The sequence below is a fragment of the Lampetra planeri genome, chromosome 25 (genome assembly GCF_965212315.1).
Source record: "Lampetra planeri chromosome 25, kcLamPlan1.2.h2, whole genome shotgun sequence".
In the NCBI taxonomy this organism is placed as follows: Eukaryota; Metazoa; Chordata; class Hyperoartia; order Petromyzontiformes; family Petromyzontidae; genus Lampetra; species Lampetra planeri.
The window spans coordinates 7164681-7178622 of NC_136131.1; the positions used below are offsets into that span (position 1 = coordinate 7164681).

A 13942-nucleotide genomic window follows, 5' to 3' on the forward strand; every position below is an offset into this window, starting at 1 on the left:
CATCACCACCAGCACCACCAGCACCACCACCACCACCAGCAGCAGCAGCAGCACGAGGTTTAACGTGTCCCCCAAACGGTCACGTCTCTCGTGCTGCGCTCATCCCGGCGCTGCGCCCGATCAAACATGAGGCGCACGTGGCCACCTGAGGAGCGCCGCGGGCGTGTGAGGGGGTGGGGGGTGGGGGGGCTGTGTTGAAAGGCGATGTTGGAAGAAAAAAAACCCCCCACCGAGAATCGGAGAAACAACAACGACGGCGGCGTCGCAGGTTCCTCTCTTAGCGCGAACAAATAAACGTCGCTCCGGGCTAAGAGAAGCATTGTCGAGGTAATTTACTTGTGCCTGTGTGTGTGCCTGTGTGCAGGTGTGTGTGCCTGTGTGTGTGCCTGTGTGCAGGCGTGCGTGTGTGTGTACATGTGTGTGTGCCTGTGTGCAGGTGTGCGTGTGTGTGTACATGTGTGTGTGTGTGCCTGTGTGCAGGTGTGCGTGTGTGTGTACATGTGTGTGTGTGTGCCTGTGTGTAGGTGTGCGTGTGTACGTGTACACGTGTGTGTGTGCCTGTGTGTAGGTGTGCGTGTGTACATGTGTTTGTGTGTACATGTGTGTGTGTGTGTCTGTGTGTGTCTGTGTGTGGGTGTGCGTGCGTGTGTGCATGTGTGTGTCTGCGTGTAGGTGTGCGTGTGTACATGTGTGTGCCTGCGTGTAGGTGTGCGTGTGTACATGTGTACATGTGTGTGTGTGTACATGTGTACATGTGTGTGTGTGTGTGCCTGTGTGTAGGTGTGCGTGTGTGTGCATGCCTGTGTGTGTGTATGTGTGTGGGGAGTTGCAGTGCTCCGGTTTTGCGCGCTGCGCTACGAACTCGGCGACCCGAGTTCAATTCCCGTTCACGACCAACACCAGTGACGATTATCTGAACCGGTCATGGGACTCCCCTAGATCTACTAAGCCTTGAATGAGTACCTGGTGCGATGTGTAGTAAACATCGTCACTAGGGAGACAAAGGCGGTCGGGCGTGGTGCTGGCCACCCACCCCCTCGTGTGCCGTATCCGCCTTCATCGGTGGCTCCCTAATAGCCCTTGTCCCAACAGTCTGTTTAAGGCTATACAGGGGATCTTTGTCTTTGTCTGTGTGAATGTGTATGTCAGTGTGTGTGTGTTGAATTCGGCACAATGGGCAGCACAGGTGGCGCATTTGTCAGCCATCTCAGTCAGTCAACCCATAAACACCTCCTGTCAGCAGCAAGAGCCTACCGCACGTCACGCGTGATAGCCTCAAGGTGCACCTAGCCTGGCACAAGCGCTGTGGCGATGTCACGGCTATTGTTGTTGTTGTTGTCGAATGCCCCTTCTGCGTAACACATCATTCATTCGCCCGACATTGCACGCTAATGATGTGCTATGACGTGGGAATGAATTGAAAAAGAAACATTGCCCGAAACGTCGCCTATTGTATATAGCTTTCCTTTTATGTCCACGAGTTTGTGTGTGCGCGCGTGCATTAATCGTCTCGTGAATAAGACATGCGGTCACATAATGGCGCCGCCTCTCGGCGGTTACACTTGCGGTGAGAATGGCTCGATCAGTGGCTACTCTCCGGAGACTCTCACCTGTTGTCACTCTCACCTGTTGCCACCCCCACCTGGTGTCATCCCCACCTGTTGTCTCTCACCTGCGACCCTTGACCATCGCGCCAACGGAGCAGATCGCGGCTCATTCCTAGCAGCAATTGCCACCACCTGAAGTGGCGAACTCATGGCCGTGTTCTCCCGATTAGGAGGAGATGCACTCCTTGTTTTTTTTGTCTATCTGTGTATTAAGTCGTCATCTGGGGGAGGGGAGGGTGGGGAGAGTGCGTCTTATAATCCGGTATGTATATTTGTTGTACTCAATACCTTCGTCAATACCAGAGTGGCGTTAACATATATCTAACAGGCGACGTTTTGGGTAATGGCCCTTCTTCACAACACATCACGAGGAAGAGGCATTACCCGAAACGTCGCCTATCATATATTTATCTTAGGGCAGTTATTGTACAGGTGTGGCATTGAGATGATCTCCGTACAGGTGTGGGATTGAGATGAACTCTCTACAGGTGTGACATTGAGATGATCTCTGTACAGGTGTGGGATTGAGATGAACTCTCTACAGGTGTGACATTGAGATGATCTCTGTACAGGTGTTGTATTGATGTCTTCTCCGTACAGGTGTAGGATTGAGATGATCTCCGTACAGGGGTGGGATTGAGGTCTTCTCCATACAAGTGTGGCATTCAGATGTTCACCTAGGTCCGTGTGCCCTCTGCAGACCTTCACGGCCTGGTGCAACTCACACCTGAGGAAGGCCGGCACGGGCATCGAGAACATCGAGGATGACTTTCGGAACGGCCTCAAGCTCATGCTGCTGCTCGAGGTCATCTCAGGTGAGCGCGAGACCCACAGGTGGAGAGATGAACGCACAGCCTGCGTCCACCACCACTTCTTCTTGCACACCTCCACTCGGAATCCCCCGCCCTCACGCACAAACACAGAGTTCCCCCGTATATCCTACACAGACTGTTGGAGCAAGTGCTGTTAGTGAGCACCTATTCAGGCCGGAATGGGCCCACGAGTGGATTGATGTAGCCAGAACACACGCCCGGCCACCTTTGTCTCCCAGGTAGTCATGTTTACACACTGCACAATGCACTCATTTGAGGCCCAGTCGACCTAACCGAGGCTCAGGACCGGTTCCGATATAACTCGCCACTGATGCTCGCCCTGGCTGGGAATCAAACTCAGGTGGAAGGGCAGCGCACTAACCACTGCATTTCCGCTCGCCACAGACGAAGGCGCGCGCACACGGGCATGCGCACATATGTATACGTCCGTGTGTGTACGTGCACAGCTGTAGGTGTGAGCATGTATAGGCGTACGCGTGTGCATGGGGAGGTCCTCGTCCAGCTGTGCATAGCGAAAGCGTTACCCATGCGGATTACTTATTGACATTGGCAGCCCAGGTCGCCATTTCAAGAGAGAGAGAAAGAGAGGGGGCCCCCTTTCCCACTCGAACTGCCTCTGGCTGTAAATCCCAAGGCACTTGACCCCTGGTGACCTTTGGGGATAGACGTTACTGGGGGCGGGGGGATCTCTGTCGCTTTGCATGGCCAAAGCCAGGGGAGTCCATTGGATGTCTCATTCAAAACTAAATCTGCGACGCGCTCCCGGTAGCCACACTGGGATGGAATCGAACCTCAAAGATAAGAGAGAGAGAGTGAGAGGTGAAAAAATTAACCCGTAAAAACAAAGTTTTTCACTATAAATCCTTTATATGCGTGTTCAATGGGCCACAACCCAGCCCACATTGGTCTTTGAAACGGGCGGCTAGAGTCCTCTCGTCCTCTGGCTTGAGATGGCTGCCACCTATGGGTCAGATGATTGCCTGCCACCATTAAGCAATTGGTAATTAAATATAAAAAAAAAATTCCTAAAAAGTGTAAAATTTTGGAAATAGTTTTTTTCACGAAAATAAATTGTCACGCACAACGAGTCTGTGTGCAAAATGTCAGCTCGATTGGATCACGGAAAGTGGGTTAAAAAACGACCGAAAGATTTGCACGGTCGTAAGCGCGCAAGCAAGCAAGCAAGTGAACTTAATATAAAGGATTTAAAAACGACCGAAAGATTTGCACGGTCGTAAGCGCGCAAGCAAGAAAGTGAACTTAATATAAAGGATTTAAAAAGAGAGAGATAAAGAGGGAGAGCGATGGCGAACTTTAAAAACCCCGACACACACCACGCTCGTTGTGGCCGAGCTTCTCTCGCCGGTCGTTCACGCGGCTTCTGTCGCTCGTCTTGACTGTGGAGGCAGGTGGGGGGGGGGTCACACCACGGGATGGGTTGGTGGAGGGGGGGGGGTCAGCGAAGTTCCCCCCCCCCCCACTCCCAACTAGGTCACGGATGAGTTGAACCGGACAACTGATTACATTATCGTGCTAATCATTTGGCTAGACTGCAGTGTACAGGACACCTATTAGCCCGTGGTATATATACACAAGCAGCACGGAACTTCTGGCTACCACCGATTCAGTACTCGGCTTCATGCCCGTGCGCTGCTGTGTATGTAAATACATATTACAGGTGACGTCTTGTGTAGCGGGCCCTCCTTTATAGCACTACATGAAGAAGGGCCATTTCCCGAAACGTCGTCTATGCTATATTTTTTTAATTTAAGGCAACGCACATGTTACGTATTAATCTGCGTGTCTTAAATGATTCGGTCATCGGCATAACCAGCCTTTATATCGGAGAACGCACGGGGACTCAAACAACGCGGCGCCACGGGTTTTTTTTTGTCCCGACACTTTCCGGGTGTCTCTTTCCCAAGTCATCGCACGTGGAGCGGAGAGGGTGGGGCCGGTGAGGGGGGGGGGCGGGGTCTGGGCACCCACAGTGGCTGTGACCCCCACCCTCGCTCCCTGCCCCGGGGTGGAGGCTGCATTATTTATCCGTAATCCCCTAGGCCACCTGCATTATTCATTGTATGGCTACCACCACCACAATCACCGGGGGGCAGCAACAGCAGCAGCGGCGAGGCGCTGTTCATGCAGAGGCTGCGAGTGCTGTGGAGATGACGGAGTGTTGTTGTTTTGTTGTTTTCTTGTTGTTGTTGTTATCGTCACGCTTTTCTGAGAAACACGGGGCCCAAAATCCCGAAAACGCAAAGCGGCCAGAAACAAGCAGCACTGTTAATTCTGGGATAGATGAGGGCGTAAGGGATTTCTCGAATTGAGGGAGGTTATTGTTATTATTGTTGAAGGAGCTTGGGGGGGGGGGGGGAGACGACGACGATGATGGTGATGATGATGGTGAAGTGCGAGGGAAGAGGCAGACAGAGAACTGAGGTGTTTCGCGGTGTGGTGAGTGACAGGGTGAGTGAGTGAGTGGGTGACAGGGTGGGTGACAGGGTGGGTGACAGGGTGGGTGAGTGACAGGGGGGGTGACAGGGTGAGTGACAGGGTGGGTGAGTGACAGGGTAGGTGAGTGACAGGGTGAGTGACAGGGTGAGTGACAGGATTAGTGAGTGACAGGGTGAGGGAGTGAGTCAGTGGGTGAGTGACAGGGTGGGTGAGTGAGTCAGTGGGTGAGTGACAGGGTGGGTGAGTGGGTGGGTGAGTGACAGGGTGAGTGAGTCATTGGGTGAGTGACAGGGTGGGTGAGTGAGTCAGTGGGTGAGTGACAGGGTGGGTGAGTGAGTCGATGGGTGAGTGACAGGGTGAGTGAGTCGGTGGGTGAGTGACAGGGTGATTGAGTGAGTGAGTGGGTGGGTGAGTGACAGGGTGAGTGAGTGAGTGAGTGTGGTGCTGCGTCCTGCAGCGGTGGTGGTCGCACGCGGCGTGGTGTTGGATGAGAAGAAGCAGTCAGTGTCTGGCAGTGACCGAGTGCCCAACACGCGTGGAGGAATCAATCGACGAGTGACTGCCACGTGACCAGTAGCTATGGCAGTAGCAGCAGCAGCAGCGATAGAAGAGCGACACGTGGAAAGTTCCGCAAGTTACGTATCGAGATGATCTCTGCCGGTGTGGGACAAAGTTCTGATCATTAATTCATCCATTAACTATGCACGACGATGTCATAGCAATGACGTCCGAATCAGCCGCTACGGAGCGCTGGGAAATGTGTCGAAACTCTTTGTTCTCGACGTGGTCCGCCAACCCTCGCTTCGCCTCCCGCTGCAGGCGAGCGGCTGCCCAAGCCAGACAAGGGCAAGATGCGCTTCCACAAGATCGCCAACGTCAACAAGGCGCTGGACTTCATCGCCAGCAAGGGCGTCAAGCTGGTGTCCATCGGCGCTGAGGGTGAGCGGAGCAGGCAGCGCGCAGATCAGAGCTTTGACCTTCGTTAATCGTTGTGATGATTGTGGTGTTTTTTTTTTGACATTGTTATTATTCTTATTTATACCACCCGGGAAAGTCGGCCTCAGTGAGTCTCACGACTCGTTTTCAGGAAGGTCCCGCGCTGGGATGTTTGGCCAGTTCCTTATTGCACCGACGCACAGACACGTACCGGCATGAGCGCGCACGCACACAGGCGGTTAGCGAGCGCCTATTAAGGCCGGCACGGTGGAAGAGAGAGAGGGGGGGGGGGCGGTGAGGCCAAACTCCGCGGTGGTGCTAGGTTTTACACATCGCACCAAGGACCTAATTTAAGGTTGAGCCGACCCAGAGGCAACCCGGGACCGGTTCTCATATCACTCGCAACTCACCAAGCTCGTAGGGGCAGTGCGATGCCAATCAATGCGCCACCGCTCCCAAATGTCACCGCCTCCCCTCCCTCCCTCCCTCGCCCCCCTCCCCCCAGCACCTGTCCGCTGCTGACACTCCCTTCCCAATATACCGCTCTATTTCAGGCGACTTGTCTAATGCGATATAACCGTTACCTTGCGCACGTCTTGAAGTCATCCGAAGCTCAGGTTTGTATATTTGTTTAATAGCTCAGTGCTGGGAATTGCCCTCTCCTGCTCACTTTCCATTCTTTGACTTTACAATCTCCATTTTTTGACTTTACAATCTTGACCTTTCGATGAGCGTCCGATCGCGGCTCTCAGCGTCCCGTCACGAGAATCCCTTCGGCCCAAGTCCCTGCTCGAGAACGGCCCGCGGAACTGGATGTCGTGGAACCGATTCTGAAAATGTTCTACGGCGACCTCTTGTCCTCACCAGGGGGCAGCACTTTCCCATCCACCCGACCACATCGACAAACGCGTGATCGTCAAACTGGCCATTTTAGCCAAACTAATTTCAAGGCAAAATGTCATGTTCACAGCGTGTGTGAAGTCTTTCGTAACTGCACTGAGACCCTCAACTCACTACACTTGAGGAGCCCGGTTCAATCACGGGCAGCCAGACTTGGCAGAGGTGGGAGTGCCCACACTTTACCCCACTGACCTGCCGCTCGACGAGCAGGAGCTCTAACCGTTTACGCTGCTGGGTGGACCGCACCGGCAGGGGCAGGGGGGAGGGGTGCAGGGGAATTTTAAAAACTTTGTCCCATTCTCTCAACTGCCGCGCCGCGTGATCGTGTGTCGAACTGGCAACCTCTGTTTTACAAGTTCAGTGTGCTGACCATTCCCCCACTGCGCAAGCCTCCTCCTCCTCCTCGTCATCATCACGTGCACTCTGCTTCCCTTTGACGACATGTTGTGGGTGGGTTTTTTTTGTTTCTTCTTCTTCTTCAGAAATCGTTGACGGGAACGCGAAGATGACCCTGGGAATGATCTGGACCATCATCCTGCGCTTTGCCATCCAGGACATCTCCGTGGAAGGTGCGACTCCCTCGTACGCCCGCCGTCGCCGCCGCTCCGGTTTCGTTCTCCGCAATTGGTGCCGGCGAGCCGTGACGCGCCGCCAGCCCTCGGTCGTCGACTCGGCGCCGTTCGTGCACACGTTCCTGTGCCCCACTGCGCCGCGCGCGCCGCTTGCCGGGTTCACGGTCGGCCGCTCCTCAATCGTCACGGGTCCCCCGCTCGGCGCCTGCGTGAACGCAATCACAGCCAGCGGCAAAGAAAACCGCCGGCTTTGAGAAGCGAATAAAAATTGAACGGCACGTTCTACGTCTTTACCCCCCCCCCCCCAACCCCGTTCTACGTAGAGGGAAACGAACGATCGTCGATGCTGCCGCTGCTGCTGCTGCCCACGAGGGTCTGATCGAGCAGCAGCAGCAGCAGCTGCCCAGCGCCACGAGGGCTTCTCGGTGGCCGTCGCCCGCGGGGTCCTGAGCCATCGTCCGTCATAATCGTCACCGTCGTTGTCATCGTCATCATCGTCATCATCGTCGTCATCGTCATCGTCGTCATCATCATCATTGTCGTCATCATCGTCGTGATCATCTTTCGCTTAACCGCAAGGCTTGCAGGGATGACTCTCGCGCCTCCTCGGCTGTCAGCTCTCTCCGCGTTGGCGTGCCCTCAGTGGCCTCTGGCGCCGCAGTGGCTAGGAGATGTTAACTACCTCGCCTGGTACACAGGAGGTCGTGGGTTCGATCCCGACCCTGCCTGCTGTATATTTGGAGTCTGCGTCCCTCTCTCTCATCATCACCACGGTGGCTAGAAGATGTTAACTACCTCGCCTGGTATGCAGGAGGTCGTGGGTTCGATCCCGACCCTGACGCCTGCTGAATATTTGGAGTTTGCGCGTCTCTTTCCTTGTGGTCGTGTGGATTTTCTCCAGGCCCTCCGGTTTTTCCCTCCACATTTAGAATCAACATCACGCGTTTAGAGTATTTGGCTGCGGCTATAAATGTCCACGTGATCAGCCACTTCGTTGAGCCATCATTTGTGGCCAGGTCGGCTTCTGAAACAGAGCTACATAGCTCGGAGGGCCTTACCTGGTAAAATAAAAAACCGAGTTGATAGTTTACAGCGCGTCGTACTGTGGCCCGGCACCACGATGGTTTTAGCGAGTCGCCCCTTTACCCCGGCCACGCGTCCACACCGCCGCACTGCTCCGTTGCTGCCAAGTCTCTCGCCGGTCGTTCAACCCTCCTCCGCTCTTTTGCGCGATCACGGCCCGCGACGGATTCGTTTGCGCGCTGCGGTATCCGCGGCGGTCTCGTCGGGCGTGTCCCACCTCGAGCGCCGTGAAAAAAAAATAAGTGGCGGCGACCTCCACCCCCCCCCCCCCGACCCCGGTACAATAGCGGCACGTGCGGGAGAGAGCCCCTCCGGCTGACCACGTCGCCGCTGTGGCACCCCCCCCCCCCCCCCCCCCCCCACAGAGACGTCGGCCAAGGAAGGGCTGCTGCTGTGGTGCCAGCGCAAGACGGCGCCCTACAAGAACGTCAACGTGCAGAACTTCCACATCAGGTCATTGCCCCCCCCTCCTCCTCCTCGAAACCCGTTGTTTCATCGCACATCAACCGAGTCTATCCCCACTCCCCACTCCCCCTGAGGTGGCGCTCGTGACTCTGACGCAGCGCCCAGATGTCGAGAACTGCACTCGATTCTTGAGTTGCCGTGTGGAGTGACCGCTGATGATGCTGATGACGCTAATAATGACAATAAATTATGATGATGATGATGATGATGCAACTGTGGATGATGATAATGATGACTGATGATTATGCTGATGATGACGACGATGGTCGCTGCTCCTGCTGATGATAATAATGACGATGATATTAATGCCGATGATGATGACGATGATGCCGCTGCGGATGATGCTAATGATGACGATGACATCAATGATTATGCTGCTGATGACGATGACGGCGATGGAGACGTTACGGTGATGCGTGACTTTTCCCCTCGGCAGCTGGAAGGACGGCCTCGCGCTGTGCGCCCTCATCCACCGCCACCGTCCCGACCTCATCGATTACGCCAAGCTGAGAAAGGTGACAGCGCACGCGCGCACCTCGTCGTCGTCACCATCGCTCACGCCATCTCCCGGGCGGCCGGGGCGGTGGTGACGCTCGCGTGCGCCTCACGGCAGAAGGGACCTGGGTTCGATGCCCGACCAGGGCGCCCCCCTTCTGTGTGGAGCTTCTATGCTCTCTACCCCCTGTTCTGCAATAGGGTCCTGACAAACCCCTTATTAATTGGCTGTGTCGGGTGGTGGAGGGTTACGACACATTTATACTTATGCGATCTAACCCAAAAAGCTTTATTATGCATAATATTGGTCGCGAAAGCCTGCTACGTGTTATACCTGCAAGCCAGACGATCAACCCATCACACAGCAACAGCACCGTTGTTCCCCGAGCGCCTCAGCTTAACGCTGACCTCTCACCCCCCCTTGTGACCCCAGGATGACCCCATCGGAAACCTCAACACGGCCTTCGAGGTGGCCGAGAAGTACCTAGACATCCCCAAGATGTTGGACGCAGAAGGTGAGCACAGGGGGCAGGTGGCAGGCAGGGTCAGCGTGTCGGTGGTTCGCTCGGAGTAGCGGTGAGGGTTTGGCGGATAGGCGATGGGAGTGAGGGTGAGGGTGAAGGTGAGCGATGGGACGGTGAGGTAGGGGCTAGTGTGCAGGTGCTGGGCGGATCGTGAGGCATGGTGACGGCTTTAAAGGAGGCCTTCGTCCAGCAGTGGATTGATCGTGGCTGATGGTGATGATGATGATAATTGGTGGATTGATGAAATGCCACCGATCCTGTTCTGTAATTGTGCACCGTCATTGTACAATCCTCGGTGCGAGATGGGAGTCGATTCACACTCCGCGAGCACTGCTTGTGTGGGTGGAGAGAACTGCTGGGTCGAACTTGTAGGTGACCTCTATCCGTGCTGATCTTACTGCAAAGCAACAACAACGTTACAATGATCGTGCGAATTACAATCGCAAAGGGGCCACCGCAAAGATACAATCACACACATGCAACTGCAAAGATAGAACCGAAAAGATGCAATCACCAAAAAATTACAACCACAAAGATGCAATCACAAAGATACAATCACAAAGATACAATCGCAAAGATACCACCGCAAAGACACAATCACAAAGATAGAGCGGCAAAGATGCAATCGCAAAGACGCAATCGCAAAGATAAAGTCACAGAGATAAAACCGCAAAGATACAATCGCACACGCAATGGCCAACTGATACTGCGTCAATCATCAGACCGCGACATTCATATCGTGGCAACCCTTCTCGAGGCTCATTGCCAGGAGGGTCCTGCCCCCGCGGGGTCGTCCTCTGCATTGCTCGCGTTAGCTTCTCGCCCACAGTCCCAATCCGTCTTTGTCTCTCTCTCTCTCTTTCTGTGTGTATCCTCTCCACCGCTGGCAGACGTGGTGAACACAGCCAAGCCTGACGAACGCGCTGTAATGACTTACATCTCTAGTTACTATCACGCCTTCTCCGGAGCCAAGAAGGTGAGGGAGGGAGGCCCAGAGGAGCGGGGTCGTCTCCTCGTGCAGCGAATGCCGGACTCAGCACAACGCGCTCACTACCCCCCCACAACTCCTCCTCCTCCTCTCTCTCCATCTCTCCCCGTGTGTATCTCCCTCTTCCCCTCTCTCTCCTTTCAGATCTTTCCACGGAGCTGTGCCTTTGTTGGAGCCCTTTGCCGACTGTCAATACGCCGGTTTATCTGTCTGACTGTCTGTCTGTACAATTGTTTATCTGTCTGGCTGTCAGTATGATTGTTTATCTGTCTGGCTGTCAGTATGATTGTTGATCTGTCTGGCTGTCAGTATGATTGTTGATCTGTCTGGCTGTTTGTCTGTATGCTGGTTTATCTGTCTGACTGTCAGTATGATAGTTTATCTGTCTGGCTGTCAGTATGCTGGTTTATCTGTCTGACTGTCAGTATGATTGTTTATCTGTCTGGCTGTCAGTATGATTGTTTATCTGTCTGGCTGTCAGTATGCTGGTTTATCTGTCTGACTGTCAGTATGATTGTTTATCTGTCTGACTGTCAGTATGATAGTTTATCTGTATGACTGTCAGTATGATTGTTTATCTGTCTGACTGTCAGTATGATTGTTTATCTGTATGGCTGTCAGTATGATAGTTTATCTGTCTGACTGTCAGTATGATTGTTTATCTGTCTGACTGTCAGTATGATTGTTTATCTGTATGGCTGTCAGTATGATAGTTTATCTGTATGACTGTCAGTATGATTGTTTATCTGTCTGACTGTCAGTATGATTGTTTATCTGTATGACTGTCAGTATGATTGTTTATCTGTCTGACTGTCAGTATGATTGTTTATCTGTCTGACTGTCAGTATGATAGTTTATCTGTCTGACTGTCAGTATGATAGTTTATCTGTATGGCTGTCAGTATGATAGTTTATCTGTCTGACTGTCAGTATGATTGTTTATCTGTCTGACTGTCAGTATGATAGTTTATCTGTCTGACTGTCAGTATGATAGTTTATCTGTATGGCTGTCAGTATGATAGTTTATCTGTCTGACTGTCAGTATGATAGTTTATCTGTCTGACTGTCAGTATGATAGTTTATCTGTCTGTCTATCTGTACAATTGTTTATCTGTCTGACTGTCAGTATGATTGTTTATCTGCCTGGCTGTCTGTCAGTATGTCTGTCTGTCTTGTCTGTTAATCTGTCGGTCTGTCTTTTGGAATGCCTGTCCGTCAGTCTATCTTTTATTAGTCTGCCTGTCTGTTATTCGGTCGGTCTTGTCTGCCTCGTGCCTGTCTCTCGACCTATCCGCGTGTGTGTCTCAGTCTGCGTGCCCCCTCCGCAGATTCCTCCGCACCGGAATCCTCTCCTTGGTGTTCCGATTTCCGACTTTTCCTTTCCGCTCCTCCCCCCCCCCCAGCTCTGCAGTAGTTGTCTGCGGGCTTCTCTCCTGCGTCTACTCAGTGGCGTGGCTTCCATCGAGTAGAACGCAGGAGGGGCACCAGGTGCTGGACTACGAAGGGGGTCTGTGGGGAGGGGGGCATTAGTTAGGGGGGGGTGGGCATTGAATTTCGTGCACCAGGGCCCACGTGACCCTCGCTAAGCCCACTCGTTACTCCATCCACGGGTCCTCGTGCCTGTGACGTTCTCTCCCAGGATGTCAGCGATCTTCCTTCCTTTCCCTCCAGGTGATCTCCAGCCTGCTATCCTTGCCAAAGCTTCACCCCCGTCCACCTCTCCTCTCCTTTCTTCCTCTCTCGCTCTGCTCTCTTTGACCTGCATCTTGACCTCTGCTGTCCTCCTCGTCCCCCCACCCCCCCCCCCCTTTATGCCCCCACCCACCCACCCGTGTGTCTGTCTCGATATAAACTTCCCGCACAATCACACAGACATTGTGAACACTCCCAAACCCGACGAGAAGGCCATCATGACCTATGTGTCGTGCTTCTACCATGCGTTCGCCGGCGCTGAGCAGGTAAGCGCGCACGCTCGCTCGGAAACACTCGCCCCGAAACACTCCCCAGCAATCCCCCTTTCCCCGTCACGGGTAATCATCGCTCGCTCCTTCCTCTCCAAAGAAACACTCGACACTCTCCGCTCACGCTTTCTCCCCTCTCACTCCGCACACGCTACTCACCCCATCAATCCCAACCTCGTAATCTCCCCCCACGTCTTCCAACCCCACCTCATCGCCTCCCGTTACCGCCGCACCACTCACCTCGTCCTCCACCCCCACACATCATCACCTCCTCCATCGCTTCTCCGCGTCCCCCGTTACCCCCTCCACCCCCACACATCATCACCTGCCCTTCGCCTAAACGCCTCTCAAACGCTCACCTCCACCTTCATCACCCCATCTTACCTCCCCTCTTCTCACCTCCCCGACTACCCTCGTCGTGCCCGCCCCACCACCCAACCACCCTGCAGGCGGAGACCGCTGCCAATCGGATCTGCAAGGTGCTGGCCGTGAACCAGGAGAACGAGAAGCTGATGGAGGAGTACGAGAAGCTCGCCAGCGACGTGAGGAATGGGTGGGGGGGGCGCGCCACGTGTATGGGTGTCCACGTGTGTGTGTCTCTACGTGTGTGTGTCCCTACGTGTGTGTGTCCACGTGTACCTGGGTCTGCCCCGTGACCTCCTGCCAGCGGGCGTTCGACACTTCACGTGGCCTCAGGGTGCACATGGCCTGGCACAAGCGTCGTGGTGATGTCACCGCCACTTAGTGGCGAATGGCGGTTGTTGTTGTTGTTGTTGTTGTGTCCACGTGTGTGTGGATGTCCACGTGTGTGAGTGTCCACGTGTGTGTGTCTCTACGTGTGTGTGTCCCTACGTGTGTGTGTCCACGTGTGTGTGGATGTCCACGTGTGTGAGTGTCCACGTGTGTGTGAATGCCCACATGTGTGAATGTCCACGTGTGTGTGTCCCTACGTGTGTGTATCCTTACGTGTATGTGGATGTCCACGTGTGTGTGTCCCTACGTGTGTGTGTCCACGTGTGTGTGGATGTCCACGTGTGTGTGGATGCCCACATGTGTGAATGTCCACGTGTGTGTGTCCCTACGTGTGTGTATCCTTACGTGTATGTGGATGTCCACGTGTGT

The 13942-nt window shown here is 54.1% G+C and overlaps 1 protein-coding gene across 6 annotated transcripts in view; it reads left to right on the forward strand.

The window, feature by feature from the left end:
• Positions 1-13942, forward strand: part of LOC144727351 (alpha-actinin-2-like) — a 47029-nt gene that overhangs the window by 21830 nt on the left and 11257 nt on the right. For 3 of the 6 annotated variants that reach the window (XM_078606100.1, XM_078606101.1, XM_078606102.1), the window contains exons 2-9: positions 2308-2422; positions 5717-5836; positions 7216-7302; positions 8754-8841; positions 9290-9368; positions 9782-9863; positions 10763-10848; positions 13270-13362. In XM_078606100.1, coding sequence (XP_078462226.1) covers positions 2308-2422; positions 5717-5836; positions 7216-7302; positions 8754-8841; positions 9290-9368; positions 9782-9863; positions 10763-10848; positions 13270-13362 — 750 coding nt within the window. Of the gene's footprint in view, positions 1-2307; positions 2423-5716; positions 5837-7215; positions 7303-8753; positions 8842-9289; positions 9369-9781; positions 9864-10762; positions 10849-12731; positions 12818-13269; positions 13363-13942 lie in introns of all 6 variants that reach the window. The other 3 variants (XM_078606099.1, XM_078606103.1, XM_078606104.1) reach the window with 1 other exon arrangement.